This window comes from Mytilus galloprovincialis, chromosome 12 (genome assembly GCF_965363235.1).
Source record: "Mytilus galloprovincialis chromosome 12, xbMytGall1.hap1.1, whole genome shotgun sequence".
In the NCBI taxonomy this organism is placed as follows: domain Eukaryota; kingdom Metazoa; phylum Mollusca; class Bivalvia; order Mytilida; family Mytilidae; genus Mytilus; species Mytilus galloprovincialis.
In genome coordinates, this window is record NC_134849.1 from 3674835 (window position 1) to 3692466 (window position 17632).

The following is a 17632-nucleotide window of genomic DNA, read 5'->3' on the forward strand; positions in this document are numbered from 1 at the left end:
ACATCTTGTGATCAATTTTATTTGGCAATCGCCCATGGCAGTCAGCAGGGTTAAAGAACATCTGTTGTTCGACCTGTTAGTCAAATGCGTTTTGTTTAAATATACTTTTTCACTTTTTTGGTCTTTTGGAAAATGTTGTTTGTGCTGCTTTTAGTTCCTTCTACAACGAAATTTGTTTCACATGTACACGTATAAAAATTGCGGTTTTTATCCAACGCAATCATAGGTTTGAACGTAGTTTTCAATTTAGACTCGCTTATGTAACACTCTCAAACGTGTCCTTCCCCTCAAACGTATCCGATTCCCTCAAACGTGTCTTATCTCCCTAAACGTGTCCGAAATGTACAATATTCCCCAAACGTGTCCGATTTCATAACCCCCAAACGTGTCTGATAATTGTTATTCGCCAAAACGTGTCCAATATTGAACGCCAAAACGTGTCCAATATTGAACGCCAAAACGTCACACGTCTTTTAGCACTAATACTGTACATGTATCTCCTAAAGAAAATCGCTGATAACGTTTATCAGATTTAGTTAGTACAATGTAGGTTTTTAATGATTATAATAATTGCAGATTTATCTGTTGTTATTCATTAACTTTGACTGAAATGGCTTATTGTCCAGTTGCAAGTATTTCATATTCATTTAGAGGGAACATGCTCATAATTCTGGAGTTGAATTAATCAAAAACGTTGTTAATTATTTGTACTTATTAACTCAAATGATACCTTTTATATTTATCCGAATATTGCATGGCGGGTTTTTAACAGCATTCCCCCTACTTTTGTCAATAGTTTGTGCGTATTTCAAACGCTCATCAAATCATAAACTGGTTATTCGGGTTTTTAAAAAAAATTAGGTTTCCAGCATCACTAAAGACACACGAAAAGGAAACATAACGTCCAGTGCCAAATATTTCATGCATTTGAGTTTTAATGTTTTTGCAGTTCTATTTAGAGAGAACATAAGCTACCTGTTTTTATATGTTATTTACATTTTAACATTCATGTTTTAATGTTTTTACTGTTCTATTGTTAAGATAAAATTTAGACTGTTGGTTGCGTATGTCCAGTGGCAGGTATTTCATGCATATTTAGAGAAAACATACAAGTTTTAATGTTTTTTCAGTTCAACTGAATAAATTAACTTCAGACTGTTGATTGCGAATTGTCCAGTTGCCAGTATTTCATTCAGAACTAGAGAGAACATTAACGTTTTAATGCACAGAGAAAGGGACACTTTAAACCCGTTAACTGTACAGTTTAACTTAACATATTTGCCTACAATTTATATACAATATAGCCGAAATGACGCCCCACTTACACCCAGTTTAATTCTGTCAATTTGAAAAAGTACTAACGTTAACTTATTTATATTTTTAATGAAATGGTAAAATTAGTATACGTTAATGAAATAGCAATAACCAAACTAGATTTGTAATTGCTAGCAATAACCGATGGCACCCTCGTTCCCCCATTGCCAGGATAAAGGCAGCCATTTTGAAATTTCCAAAGTCTAAGAGCGTATCTACACATGGAAATTATGATTTTTGTAAAGTTTTATTAGGTTTGGAGCATTTAGAAATTTTTGACATTTTAGTCATTTCCATGGTTACGGTGGCCATTTTGAAATTTTTAACTCCAAAATGCAATTCTGCCCATGCCAGTTATCATTTCTGTAAAGTTTCATCTAGTTTGCAGCATTTTGAATTTTTTTGAAATTTTTTGATATTTCTACTGTTTCCATGGTTACAATAGATAATTTCAAAATTCTAAAAGCAGGCTTCTCATTGCCATATGTCTTGTTATATATCAATACAGTTTCATTGATCTCTTTGCAATATTCTTAAAGAAAATGCAGCTTTTATGTATTTGTCCATAGGCTCAATGTTAAACATTTGCCCTGTTTCCATGACAATGGCAGCCATTTTGGAATTTCTAAATCTTGTCTTGACATCTAGGCATACCAAGGAACATTTCCATAAAGTTTCATCCAGCTAGGTCTTATAATGAAAGATTTAGAATTTTGAAAATTTTTCACTTTTTTGCAGTTTCCATGGAAACGGCGGCCATTTAAAAAAATTCCAGAGTCAGATGCACAACTTCACATGGGGGTCCTTATTATGTTATAGTTCCAACATTATTGGATCACTCAATTCTTAGAAACACGATGGACAAAATGTGTGAAAGAATAATAAAAATAAGAAAAAAAAGAAACGTAGAATAACAATACGTCACCCCAACTCCGTTGAGGGTGCCATAATAACGCTTGATATGCATGTTCATATTTTGGGGATTGGACACGTTTAGGGGTTAGTTGAGAAATAGACACGTTTTTGCGTTTATACACATGACAAGCTTTTGTGCTGTTTTCAACTAGACATGTTTGGGGGAATCGGACACGTTTGGGGGGAAGGACACGTTACATATATATACAACTTGTATAAACATCAACAATGTTAAATTTTTGGTTCTTCCCTCGCCGGGATTCGAACCCATGCTACTGTGATATCTTGACACCAAATCGCCTGCACTGCAGCCGTCCCGCTAGGCAACACGACCACCTGGGCTCTAAAAATAAAGCTTTGAGTGGCCGTGTGTTACCTTTCCTCGTCAGTTTTAATCTAGCGGTGTACTACAGTACATGATATATAAGACTTGGAGATGTTATTGTTACAGATCAGCTCAATTATCTATAGTAAATGATCCTACAAATAAATGTAAGATACAGTCACAGAAAATAATTATAGTTATATGAACGTCTGAGTCAGTGACAACTCTACAACAGATTTATCTTTGTTTGGCTTCTGCAAAATATTTTGCTAAAACGTCACTTTTCAAATGCATTGTCGATATAAATCTAGATTCGTCAAATCCATTTATTGTTTGTATATCTCATTTCCCCCCTCGACAAACCATCTAAAAAGATTTTTTGTTTTATTTTATACATTTTGTGTTATTTGAATAGTTGGATGGTTTCTTGTTCTTGTTTGTTTGAGACTACTATAACATGTTCATGACATTACATATTAGTAATGTATGACACAAAGCCGGTAAACAAGACATATATGTGGGCTATGGGCAAACTATCTTCCTGTTTTTAATGAAAGCACTGAAAGGGGCATCATTAACCAGTCAAATATTATGTAATGGAAGTTGTTTATACTATTTGTTTAGAGTGAAAAATAATCCAAATAATCATATTGCTAAATCAATATTTAACAGTGTATGCTTTATTTATTGCATTTCAAAATGGATAAATCTGAGAATAAATTAATTATTATGCTGGTTAAAATTAATTAAAAACCTGCGTTATCCATAGACATTTCATAATAGGCCCAGAATTTTCTGACAGTGATAATCAAATATTAGAACGAATATAACAGTACTCATGGTTCACGTGCACATTACATATTAGAATATTCGTATGAATTATATAAGACAACTAAAGCATATAACTTACTTCCGATTCTAATAAGTCATGAAGTAGCAAAACAATTGCACAGCTGTTGATTCTTTGGAACTGTTCTGCATATGTCATGCGCTCCAGAGAACACCATGTACTATTTAGGGAGTTCTTAGAAATGAATACTAATATTTTTTCTGTCATGTTTAGCAACACTGTATCTGGTGTCGTTGAAAGTTGTCTAGCCTCTATTATCTCCAGTGGACAAATCTTAACATTAAGTTGTTCCATGCGTGGAACGACTATATCTCTAACCATTAGAATATCCTTTAATCCTGTGCTATGCCATAAACACACGTTAAAATTTGTTTGGTTTGTACTGAAATTAAAAGACACATGCATCAATATAAGAAAATGGTTTTCATATATATAACATAATAACATATAAATTAAAGCAACTGTAGTATACCGCTGTTTGAGAGTCACCAATCCATTGAGAGAAAACAAATCTGGGTTGCAAACTAAAACCGAGGGAAACACATTATATTTAAGAAGGGAAACAATGAACAACTAAAACACTGAAGTGAACCAAAACAAACCATAAAGAGGGACGAAAGATACCAGAGGGACAGTCAAACTCATAAATCGAAAATAAACTGACAACGCCATGGCTAAAAATGAAAGAAGACAAACAATAAAACACATGACACAACACAGGACACAACACAGAAAACTAAAGAATAAGCAAAACGAACTCCACCAAAAACTAGGGGTGATCTCGGATGCTCCGGAAGGGTAACCAATCCTGCTCCACATGTGGCACCCGTTGTGTTGCCTATGTTATAACAAATCCGGTAAATAGTCTTATTCGATAGGTCACATTCATGAAAGGGAAGGGGATTGTAGTTACGACGTATCCGATATCATTTGTGAAACGGTTATTCCTTAACGGTCCACTAACTCGTGAAGGCGTCCGTAAAATTTACGAAGGGATGATTTCAACTTCACCATTTGCATATCTTGGTTTAATAACTTCCTTGTAAGCAGCAATCCACTATCAAGAAAATCATCATAGAAAATGCAAGCACGGGAATATTGTATCAAATAGGAGATATATACCCCGTTTGCAGGTGCTGCTGGAATATTGCTACTTTGAAATGGACAGTTCCCAATTGGAAAGCTGAAATCATCTCTTTTGCCGGAAAGTTTTGTTTTCAACCGACCCTCATTGTCAATTTCTAGATGTAAGTCAAGATATGAGGCCAAGTTAGCTGTATCTGTTGTATCCTTTATCTCTAGTTCGAAGGGATCGATGCGTTTAACATAGTCGCCAAATGTTTAATTATTTAGTGAAAGAGCGTCATCTATATAAGATCATAACTGCCATTTTCCTGACTTGGTACAGGACATTTTAAGAAAAAATTAGTGGGTTGAACCTGATTTGAGGCTAGGCAAACTCCCTTTTTTGTTCAATATAACACTAAAATGACAACATTATTTGACAGGATTGAAATACAAATAAACGCAAGAACACTCAGGACAGAGAAATACACAAATAAACCATACAATAGTACATTTCGACAAGGCAATAGTTAGCAAAGGTACCAGGCTTATAAATTAATACGCCAGACGCGCGTTTCGTCTACATAGGACTCATAAGTGATATTCAGACAATTATATTTAGAAAGCCAAACAAGTACAAAGTTGATGAGCATTGATGATTTACAAGTTCCAAAACGTTTTGCCAACTACGGCTGACGTTAACAATGCCTGAATACTGTAAACCGGGAAATTTTCGCGATAGTTTTATTTTCGCTATTTTCGCGGTAGCAATTGGTACGCGAAAATAAAACTACCGCGAATATTTAACTGGAAAAGATGTGTTTCATACCTATATCGAAGTATAGTCATGAACGAAATCTACTCCAAGCATATGGTCTGAAAATAGTATATGTCGGCGACAAATGTATACCAACAACTTTTTAATGGACACTACTTTACCTTTGATTCTAAACGTTTATATACAAAGACATTTGGTAATAAAATATTTATTAATAATAATGACAAATGGATTAAAAATTATCTCAAGTCTAATTCCGACACTGTTTGTTATAAAAACAACACACATTACAGTTAGGTAAAGTACACCTGTAAATCGTTTTATACCGATTAACACATTGTAGCTGTCACATAGATCAAAGGATTTATTGATTAACTTTTATCCCTGCGGCTTCGAAAGCGCTACGAATAAGGGCATTCTTTGTTTCTAATTGTTTTTGTGTTTTCATTAGCCAGCGGGTGTGCAGTGGTTAAATAACGCTTAATCTCATGTCAATTTTAAATTTATCAAGTTTTTTCTTTTGAGAAATTATGCCACTTCGTCAAGTACTACAAGTATAATATAGTTCACTAATATTAACAGTAACAAATAAGCATGCAGTTTTAAAATTTAAAGATATTTTAGCGGGACATCGGAAAACCGCGAATTTAAAACGACGCGAATCTAGATTGACTTGGCAAATCGCGAAATAAAGACGGCGCGATAATTTCCCGGTTTACAGTAATCATTAATCAGTGGGTATATGTCAACGAAAGGCTACTTTTCGCCAATGAATCCAGAACAGCCATAATCAGTTTTCATTTAGTTTTCACACAATAGGCGATGTCTTTATTAAGAGAAAAAATTCCAATGAGTTTGACCTGGGTGTAGAAAACATTCACCAGCTATATATATATATATAACAACAAAAAATTGTCAGTAGAAAATCTAACTCTAACACTGTTTGGGGTAATTTTTAGACTTATATATATATATATATATATCAACAGATGATCATTTCTGTACACTAAAAATAAATACTTCGTGTATTGTATCAGAGATCCTTGTTTAATTCCTACAAGAAGGTAACACCTCCCGAAACGAAAGCTTATTTTTATAAGCTAGAGTTAGAGGAGGGGATAAGGTCTCTGCGCAATGCTAGGCGGTGTTGTCGTAGAAGTTAGAAAATAAAGTACCGGTTCCAGCCCCGGCGCCGGGGAGGAAGTTACGAATCAAATCTACTCTAACATCGTTAGGTTGATTTTCTAGGCACTTTATACATATTCTAAGGCCTGGTATTTCTTAATCATAAGAAATCCGATGGACAAGGTATAATTTGCAGTTGTCACTACACACAGGCAGACATATATATATATTTATCAGTATAAGATTATTTTGGTTAGAGCCCTACGATAATATTCACCCTATGAGATATTAGTTTTTAATTGTAAGTTGCTTAATGTGATGGTTTAAACTTTTTCTTGGGTATGAAAACACCCTCACTTTCTTTTAATCACGCAAATAACAAAAGATACTAAAAAATTGTCAGTCAAGGAAAAGTATATATATTTTTTTATTTTTATTATATCCATAACCAAAAAGGTGCCTTATCAAATATGAATACCTGATGAAGAAGGTGCTGCTCTAATTGTGCAGTGTTATTAGTTTAGATTATATAACTATGCAGTTTCTGATGTTACTCCTTTACCTTCGTAAACACAGAAATTCTAGAATTATACCAGTTTACATTTCATAAGGTTGTTTATTTGGTAGGTAAAAAAACGAAAACATTGAAATACACAAGCCTTAGTCAATATTTGAAATTTTTAATTTATACCACGTTTAAGTAGATCAGTGCTAGTTATTCGCGGTGGTGTATAAATTTGCTGTAACTGTTTATATTTTTTAACCATTGCACCAGTTCAAAACGGTCGATGATTTTCAATTGAAATGTTTTACATCGGTGTTTGTTGCAGTCATGAGGCGAATTACCTTGCAATATTATACATTATGTTATAGATAATGCATATGTTAGGGTTTTTCTTGTAGAACCCACCAAAGGGGTGTCATTTTTGTTTAAATGAAAGACCGCCCGAATGTAAAATAATGCATTGAGTTACATATTACATTTTGTAAATTGTTTTAAATGAAAAGAAAAATCAAACATTTTGTTAAACAATTTGAAGTCACAAAAGGTTCTTGAATATTCATAAACTATTGAATTTAGACATGTTAAAATTCCATTCGATACGAATATTACATTTAAACATTATAATGGTTTTAAAAAATGTCATAATTCATAGATATAATTAGAAGATGCAAAATTAGTGCAAATAAGACAACCTTCCATCCAAGTCACATTTTTTTTTCTTTTTTTTTCTTCAGTGTTATATATAGATTCTACCACTGCATCGAGTATAATACGATATTTATCCACTCGAGACAGTTAAATTTTCAAATTTAATACGCGAGGCTGGCCAGATTTTAAATCATTAATACTGTAATAACTAGTATCGTTTATTTTGTATCCATACAAAAGTGATCTAATTGATATTATATGATGTCCAATTTAAGTTTATCAAGTAATAGTTATATTTGATCCCAAATGATTTCAGAAATTTGCATGTAAAAAAAAAGTGCTCATTATCTTCGATGACATCACAAACATAACATAGCGGAGTATTGGTTATTTTCCGAGAGAAAAAAAATTGTTTGGTTGGTAAAATGTAGTACAGAAATTTCCATCTTAACATTTTGAATTTATTATCTTGTATATAATAAAAGATATAATCTAACATTTGTTGTCTTTTGCTTGTGTTGTTTTCTAAGATAAATATGTTGTTCCATTTTTGAAATCCTATTGGTTTTTCATAATATCTATTTAAGAGGGAGATGTATATGTCTTTGGAAGAACTGTTTTTAAGTGATACCATTTTTCATTTTCTATCTTTAAATTTATATTCGAAGTCAATAGCAACTTTTGTTTTATTTGATTCTTCTTTAGTTAGCTCTTGTAACCACTGTTTTGGTATTGCTTTCATTAACTTAGAATACTCCGAAAACCAGTTAGCATGGCAGGATAGTTTATCTAAGATCATGTTTTGATTAAATTTTCCTTTATTATCAATAATGTCATTTACAGATAGAATTTTACTGTTTATCTAGTTTTTACAAAAATGAGACAATTACCGTTAAATTTGATATTTTTATTGTCCCATATAAGCTGCTGTCTAATTTGCTTATATGATAGATGATCTGATTCTTTTTTAGATTTTGAATTTATCCATGATATGATTATTCGTAAGTAAAATTGAGGAATTAGTTCTTTCAGTTTATAGACTAAATTAATATTGTTGAAATTCATTTTAAATATAAGGAATTCTTGTCCAAAATTATCAAAATAAAATGTTGGTAAGACTTTGCAATTGGGTAATAGATCTTCGTTATCGATGAGTTTTTTTTAACCAACTAATATTTATCGCTTCTAGATATGTATCTATGTTTATCATTTTAAGTCCGCCAGCATGGTAATTTTTACTTATTATATCCCTTTTAACTTTTTCTGATTTATTATTCCTTATAAAACTATAGATTATTTGTTTTTAATTTTGCAAGGTATTCAATATAAATTTCGGTTACAGATGCAACATAAGTAATATTCGGTAAGATTAATGATTTAACAAGAGTTATCTTACCTAACATAGTTAAATTTCTTTTATTCCAATCTTTAATTATTTTTTCAGATTTTTCGTATTGTCGTTGCAAGTTTAATTTTTTACACTCATTTTTATTAAGTCTAAAGTATATTCCCAAAACTTTTATAGGTTTTTGTGTAAAACTAATGTTTTCAACCTTATCTTTGCAGGACTTTAAATTGCCGAGCCATATTCCTTCTGTTTCATTTCGGTTAAGTTTTAGTTTTAGGCCTGCAAGTGATCCAAAAATTTCTATAATATTCAAAGTTAATGACACTTCTTGTTTTGAATTTAAAAATAAAGTGGTGTCGTCTGCAAGCTGGCTTAATTTTAAGGTATGGGTTTTATTATCTAGTTTAATTTGAAAACCTTTAAAAAAAATTATTTTGTCTTAATCTACTAGCTAAAATTTCAACAGCAATGACGAAAATTATAGAACTCGCGGGACACCCTCGACGGATTCCGCGCTCAATGTCGAAGGGTCTTGAAATCCAGCCATTGTTTGATATGCAACCCTTTATATCTGTGTATAAAGTATTTATCCACCTCAAAAGAGATTTCTAGAAACCAAATTTCTTTAAACAACAATACATACATTCCCATTCTAGCGAGTTAAATGCCTTTGTGAAGTCTAAAAATAGGATTGCTACATCTACATCGAATTTTTTCAAATAATCTATAATATCTTGGATATGTCTAATATTAAATCCAATATATCTGTTTTTTACATAACCGTTTTGATCACTATGAATGACTTTATACAATATTGGTTTCAGTCTTTGTGCAAGATAGTATGCTATAATTTTGGTATCTACATTTAGTAAGGCAATTGATTTATAATTATCTAAATTTAATGGATCATTGTTCTTGTATATAAGGGTAATTAATCCTAGTTTCTGAGAATTTGTCAATTCTTTTTTTCATAGCAGTGATTAAAAACATCTACAGCAAAGTTTTGTAAGTTGGACCACAAAGCTCTATAAAATTCAATTGGAACATCGATCTAGTGGTAATAATAACTAAAAAAGTACCAATTTTCTGAACAAAAGCACATTTCGACAATTAATGTCTCTTCAAAGATGCTCAAGCCCAAGATAATTGAAAATTTAAAGCTTATTTAAAGCACGAAGAACTTTAAAACACCTCCCCCTAAAAAAAGTATAGAAAACGAAACGACGTGGATATAATTGGGAGAATAAATGCTGTATAAATTTTAATAAGTACATTTCGATCCAAACTATGTTTTACTTGTCTTAACAAATGTAATCTAAGAACATGATTTTTTTTTTTGCATTTATATGTTATTTCAAATTAGCCTTACTCTCAAAGTTGAAACCTAGGTGACAGTGACTTTTAACTTCCTTTATTTGGGAAGGTTATACCATCAGGGACTATCAGTCCACCAGCAGAGCCATCGACCTAGTGGTAGTAATAACATAAACGGTACCATTTTTTCTGGACAGTCGACAATCAATATCCCTTCAGTAATGCACATGGACGAAATATTTGAAAATCCAAAGCTTATATAAAAAAAGTAAAATCACAAAAATACTGAACTTAGACAAAATGTTAGAGGAAGATCAATTGGGAAAGTCCATAATCACATGGCAAAATCAAATAACAAAACGCATCAAAAACGAATGGACAAGAACTGTCATATTCCTGACTTGGTACAGGCATTTTCAAATGTAGAAAATGGTGGATTAAACCTGGTTCTATAGCGCTAACCCTCTCACTTTAATGACAGTCTCATCAATTTCCGATATTTTTACATTGATGCGTTAAATAAACAGACACAATAAATAAAATAGTCAAAATATGGGTACATCAGTCATCATCGTTTAACAATTTTAAAAGGAACAATTTAACAGAACACAAAAACATCTACTATCTTCGAACACATTTATTGATTTGAGTGTCTGACGTCAGAAAATTTTATACGTCACATAAATTTGTCGTTCAATGTGCGTACAAAGAATTTTAAAATTTTCATGGGAATGTTAGCATACAGGGTTAAAAAATCAAAAGTATGTAAGAATAAATTTAAGAAATAGACCGAGATTTAAACTAGTCCAAAAGTTATATATAGAATTTATAAGAATCCGAAAATAGTTAATTCCACTACGCGATTGAATGATTTTGACGTTTGTGGTTCATCGTATATAAAGGATAAAGAGTTATAAACCGAACAGGACGAAAAAGTATAACCAAAGCTGGGCAAAAAATCAGAGCTTTACATGAGGAACATACATTCCTTAAAAGTTAATAATTTCAAAAGTTGATTAACAGCACATTTTAATAACACAACATCCGTTTTTTCATGGCAGTAAATTTTAATTACATGTTTTGCCGCAATTGCTTCATTACACATTACATGCGATTGTCGTACTTGACTTTCAGCCTATGTCGTCTGGACTTAAGCTGGCCTGGTAAAAACGAATAATTAAACAATAACTATATTTTATTACACTGAAATATCATAGCAACTGACGAATAACCCAAAAACACTAGCTTAAAAAAGGTCGTAGCTCACGTGCTTAGAGATCCCAGGTTTTCTTCGTTTTACCAATGAAAAGTCTCGTTACATGACTTCTAAACAGATATAATATTAATTGGTCACTCATAATTTTGTCTTGTCAACCAAGCCGACACTTTGAGCTAAATTATTGATTTTCGTATACCTATGTTGCGACAATCTATGTAATTATGACAATAACACGATTACTTGGAAAAATGTAAAACATTGCCATGCTTTACAAATATAAATTTGCATTGCCCCATGCTAAGTGAGTTGTAACAATTCAACTTTTGTTAACTGTAAAGTTTCAGAATTTTGACTGTTCATATCGCACACAATTATTCTTTAAAATGCAAAGCTATCAGTCTCGTTTGAAAATGATTGAACTTCGTCATTTTTTAAATTTTAGAATTATACAAGCATTGTTCGATTTAAAATGTACTACGGTAAACCCCGTTTTAGTGAAAACAGTCTTAATTGATATGATTCATTCTGCAAAACCATAAAAATACTGATGCAGATGATATCCGAAATATTTATAGATACTAGAGACATGTATTGTCGAAATGCGCATCTGGTGCAAGAAAATTGATACCGTTAATTTTATTACTATCACTGGGTCGATGCCTCTGCTGGTGGACTATTAGTCCCCGAGGGTATCACCAGCCCAGTAGCCAGTACTTCGGTACTGGCATGAAAATACGGATTTTTTTGTGTTATTAAAATTTGCTGTTACAAAATGATAGAAATTATTATAAATTAAGGAATGTATCTCCCTCATGCAAAGCTCTGATTCCTTTCACGGATTTGGCTATACTTTTTGGACCTTTTGGATTATAGCTCTTCATCTTTTATATAAGCTTTGGATTTCAAATATTTTGGCCACGAGCATCACTGAAGAGACATGTATTGTCGAAATGCGCATCTGGTGCAAGAAAATTGATACCGTTAATTTTATTACATTCACTGTTTTTTTAATAATATTCGTGATGTTTCGCACACCTTTTTCATAATTATATAATATATATAAACTAGATACCATTGAGATGGGAGCCAGTGGTTCATACGTTGGTTAACAAGGAGTATTGCAATGTGTGCTCAGAAATAACAGTTTTTTTGGTTTCTGTATATTGTTCAAAACAAATGCACAACACGAAAATATTCAAATTTTTCAAACGAGACAACAGTAGTAATCGAGCGGCCACAACTGTTTGAAAATACTTCACAGCTGACTAGAAAATTGAAATTAACATAAACATTAACCTTCAAATTTAAATTTTGACACCAATATAAAACTAGAGGCTCTAAAGAGCCTGTGTCGCTCACCTTAATCTATGTGAATATGAAACAAATGATGCAGATGGATTCATGGCAAAATTGTGTTTTGGTGATGGGGATGTATTTGCACATCTTACTTTACTGAACATTCTTGCTGCTTACAATTATCTTTATCTATATTGAACTTGGCCAAGTAGTTTCACTGGAAAATGTTAGTAAAAAGTGACCAATTTTATGAAAGTTGTTAAAAAATGACTATAAAGGACAATTACTCCTTAGGGTGTCAATTGACCACTTTGGTCATGTTCACTTATTTTTAGGTCTTACTTTGCTGTATATTATTGCTGTTTACAGCTTATCTCTATCTATAATAATATTCAACATAATAACAAATTTCGAATTACGAAAGCTAAACTCAGAATATATAATTATGTCATGACTCTGTGAAATTGAATGATTTAAAAGACTGGTGTAAGAATATAGAGTCATATCGACCACAGTTTCATTCCTGGCGTTCAATTTTTAAATAAGAACTTCTTCTGACTTTAATATTATGCTCATTTCATGAGTGAGATCTCGTACTTTACAAACAGTCCATATAAAGTATGATAGCGTATTGTTTTAGGTCTCGACCCATCTCCAATATATGACTTCCCTTCCTGAACATCACCCACTGGTGGCAATGGAATTTGAAATTGATAATTTCACTGTACGTAAGACCAACAAATTTCTTTTTTATAACATAATTGATCATACACAAAAACAGCATAATGCAATTGTGAAGGGCGATGTCAGTGCTCTAGGATTAACCGAAGATCCCATTTAGACAAATGGGTGGTAGCTGGACCAGGAGTCAGTATACTAGAAGATGAATTTGAAAGATCTTTTGGTGGGGTCATTCTGTAACAGATGAAGGACCTAATGAAGACTCTACGAGAACACAAAAAAAATGTCTTTAAACAGCCTTAAAGGCTTTGTAAAGTAATGAACGAGTTTAGAAAGTTGTTTCTAGAAGAGTCGTCAGATTTGCCACAAAAAAAAAGATACTCCATTTAGAAAATTGTTCAACAGGTTAATATGTAAATAAACTTCAAGATATTGGTCCAAACAATACGAATATCTTTTGAAGCAAATGCAAAACGAAGGAGAACCTGCCTTTTATAACCAAATACAAAATAACGACTTCCTATTTTGGACGCAAAAAAAAAACACGAAACTTCTTTGTCAAAAACAAAGCTAGAGAACCTTAAAAGTGATTGGGAAACTTTTTAGACTTCTTGTCCCAGTAGACAGTATTACTTGGAATATTTCTTTATGCATAAAAACCAAACTGCTCCTCCGTTTTTATCTCAGGATGTTTCTTGAAATATTGGTATTAGATCGCTGCAAATGGGTTTACTTGAAACATTTTGCGATTTGCTGGTCAAAATTCGGACGTATTTATCGTTGGTCGGGCACCAATAGTTAATTCCAGGTAAATATTTGATGATTATGCAAATAATGCCATACTGCCTTACATATAATCTTGCATCGATAAGTATTCAAGGGTAGACATTGTATGTGATGTTTACTAAATGAATAATTTAAAGGCTGTGACAAGACAAAGGCATAGTTTTTGTGCCAGATGGAAAGGTGTTTGTTCTGGAAAAAGAACACCAAGGGATTGGAGTAGTTTTCTCTATGAAGATGACAACGAACGGAAATTGTTCAAGTTTCTTGCTGAAATAAATGCTTCTTAAAAAGTAAAATCACAAAAATACTGAACTTATAGGAAGATCAATTGGAAAAGTCCATAATCACAAGGCAAAATCAAATAACAAAACGCATCAAAAACGAATGGACAAGAACTGTCATATTCCTGACTTGGTACAGGCATTTTCAAATGTAGAAAATGGTGGATTAAACCTGGTTCTATAGCGCTAACCCTCTCACTTTAATGACAGTCTCATCAATTTCCGATATTTTTACATTGATGCGTTAAATAAACAGACACAATAAATATAATAGTCAAAATATGGGTACATCAGTCATCATTGTTTAACAATTTTAAAAGGAACAATTTAACAGAACACAAAAACATCTACTATCTACGAACACGTTTATTGATTTGAGTGTCTGACGTCAGAAAATTTTATACGTCACATAAATTTGTCGTTCAATGTGCGTACAAAGAATTTTAAAATGTTCATGGGAATGTTAGCATACAGGGTTAAAAAATGAAAAGTATGTAATAATAAATTTAAGAAATAGACCGAGATTTAAACTAGTCCAAAAGTTATATATAGAATTTATAAGAATCCAAAAATAGTTAATTTCACTACGCGATTGAATGATTTTGACGTTTGTGGTTCAACGTATATTGTAATTCATAATAGAAATATATCATCATGACATATAATAGAACAATATCATACTGACGGGATCTTTTAAAGTACAGAGTCACGTTATAAGAACAAAAGAAATTCAAAAAGTCGCAAATACAAAACAAACCACAAAAAAATAATGAAAGCCAATACAAACACATTGACGAGATGTATAAGTACCGAGCCACCTGAAACGGATATCACATGAAACCATTCAACAGTAAAAGGAATATTAATAATAGAACAAAGACAAATGAAAGAACTATAAAACACGTTGTTAAGATGATAAACAACATCAGTACGAAGAATCTATACATCAAGACCATCGTGTATTATTTGAGAAGTTGATACGGAATATTTATCAACAAGGTCTTGGTACCTTCCGATGAACTTTTTTAGAAAAAGAACGAGACGTTCTTTGACATACCCCTGTTTCATCAACTTTCTACTCAGACACTGATGACGTTTTACAAAGTCTGAGTAGGAGCTGTAAGCTCTTGAATATCGAATAAGTTGGGAAATATATATCCCATATGCAGGTGAAGTTGGTATATTGCTACTAAGGTGGGGGAAATTTATAATTTCAAAATTAAAATCGTCTCGTTTGTCATAGATTCTGGTTCTGAGATGACTGTGTAAGTCAAATTCGAGATATAAGTCTAAAAATGAGGCGGAGGAAGCCGTGTCTGTTGTTTCTTTAATCTTTAGTTCTGGGGGATATATTAATGGAACCCAATCAGAAAAGTTCGGATTGTTTATGGAAAGAACATCATCAATATATCTGAAAGTAAAATTAAATAATCTGGCTTCTTTGATTCTCTTGTTTTTTACAAGTGTCTGGAGGAACTCCGATTCATATGAAAATAAGAAGAGGTCGGCAAGAAGAGGCGCACAGTTTGTTCCCATAGGAATGCCGACAATTTTTTGGAAAGTCTACCTCCAAACTCAACAAATATGTTGTCGATAAGAAACTCCAGCATACTGACCACTTGTTCTTCTGTGTAGCATATTTTACCTTTTTGTTTGTCACTATTTACGAAATATGCCTTATGAAATCCCAAAGTAATAAATTTATAGCGTATGCTACCATTTTTATGCTGAAAGGCATTGTGGATTATTTCTTTTAGGCGATTTTTCAATTTCACATGGGGAATGGTGGTATACAGGGTTGAAAAATCAAAAGTTTTGATGGAACTAATTTCAGAAAAAGACCGAGATTTAAAATTGTCTAGAAGTTCTTTAGAATTTTTAAGAATCCACATATGGTTAATACCACTACGCGAGTAAACAGTTTCACAGTATTTCTGAAGACCCTCTTTCACTGCTGACAGAATTTTAGTCAATCTAATGGACAATTCTTTAGTAGAACATGAAGATGAGCCAGCAATATACCGTTGTTTGTACGGAATTTTATGAAGCTTTGGTATCCAATACAAACAAGGTAAGTCCTCCGATTTGGTGTTCAATGCAATGTTTATTGAAGCCATGAAGGACTTATGATTTGCTAAAATCTCATCCTTGTCAAATGATATGTCTTTGTATGTGGGATTACCTGAGTACTCCTTTATACCAAATTCTTTTACAAGACATTCGTAGTAATACGATTTACATACAAAGACAATATTATTTGAAGCTTTGTCCGCAGGAACAACAACATACTTGTCATGAAGAGTTGATAGACATTTCATGGCCTCTTTGTCTCTGAAAACGGACTTTGGTCGATCGTTCACACAGTTTTTCAACTTGTGAACGCGACGTTTTATCAGAGACCTGATAGTTTTAACCCATTCAGACAAAGTGTCCAGTTCAACTTCTTCTCGCTTAGCCCATGCTCTGGCGTAGTCCTCAATAAGAGACTTATAAAAATGTGTATGTCATCATGGTGTTAATATTCTTTGCAATTTCAATAAGGATACTTCCTATCTACCCTTGTCATCATGCAGAAGCAGACACACGAATGTTTGTCCATGTTCGGCATGATTATAAGAAGTGTTGTAAAATGTAGTTGTAGGTAGTACTGACACAGATGTAACAGAATCAAGAATTGCAGCAATCGCAAAAACTAGGTAGAACACAATGTGGATAGGTTATGGAAGGAATAAAGACTTTCGATGGCTTCCTATACGTGACATATCAAATGCGTTTGGTCCTTGTGTAGCTGCTGTTCCTTTCGTCCATGCATTCAGTGGATATGACACTTTGTCGAATTGTCGTGGGGAAGGGAAGAGGTCAGCTTGGCTAACAATGGAAGGTTTTCCAGATGTAAAGGACGTTGTATTGGGCTTAAGTATTAAGCGAGGCACAATGTGAATTGTTTTTCAGGACGCAGCGGCATTGTGATGCAATTCCGCGTCCAAGAGGTTCTTTTCAAGAGCACATCATCAGAATGACAGTTGGAAACCGAAATAGACTTTTTTGATTGCCGTTGCATCATCGTTTCAGGGACTTTTGAAATGCAATCCTCTCCTTATGATCCTCTCCGAATACAAATATGGTTCAAAATAATTCCTTGAGGTTTTTGTCTTTTTGTTATGAGATGATTGGATTGTTCT

General features: G+C 32.7%; 2 protein-coding genes across 2 annotated transcripts in view; both read right to left on the bottom strand.

The window, feature by feature from the left end:
- Nucleotides 1–17632, bottom strand: part of LOC143055299 (uncharacterized) — a 179023-nt gene that overhangs the window by 117810 nt on the left and 43581 nt on the right. The window lies entirely within an intron of this gene.
- The window catches only part of LOC143055300 (uncharacterized), a 52636-nt gene that overhangs the window by 34146 nt on the left and 858 nt on the right, over nucleotides 1–17632 (bottom strand). The window contains exon 2 of the mRNA XM_076228438.1: nucleotides 3465–3786. Coding sequence (XP_076084553.1) covers nucleotides 3465–3786 — 322 coding nt within the window. The remainder of the gene's footprint in view (nucleotides 1–3464; nucleotides 3787–17632) is intronic.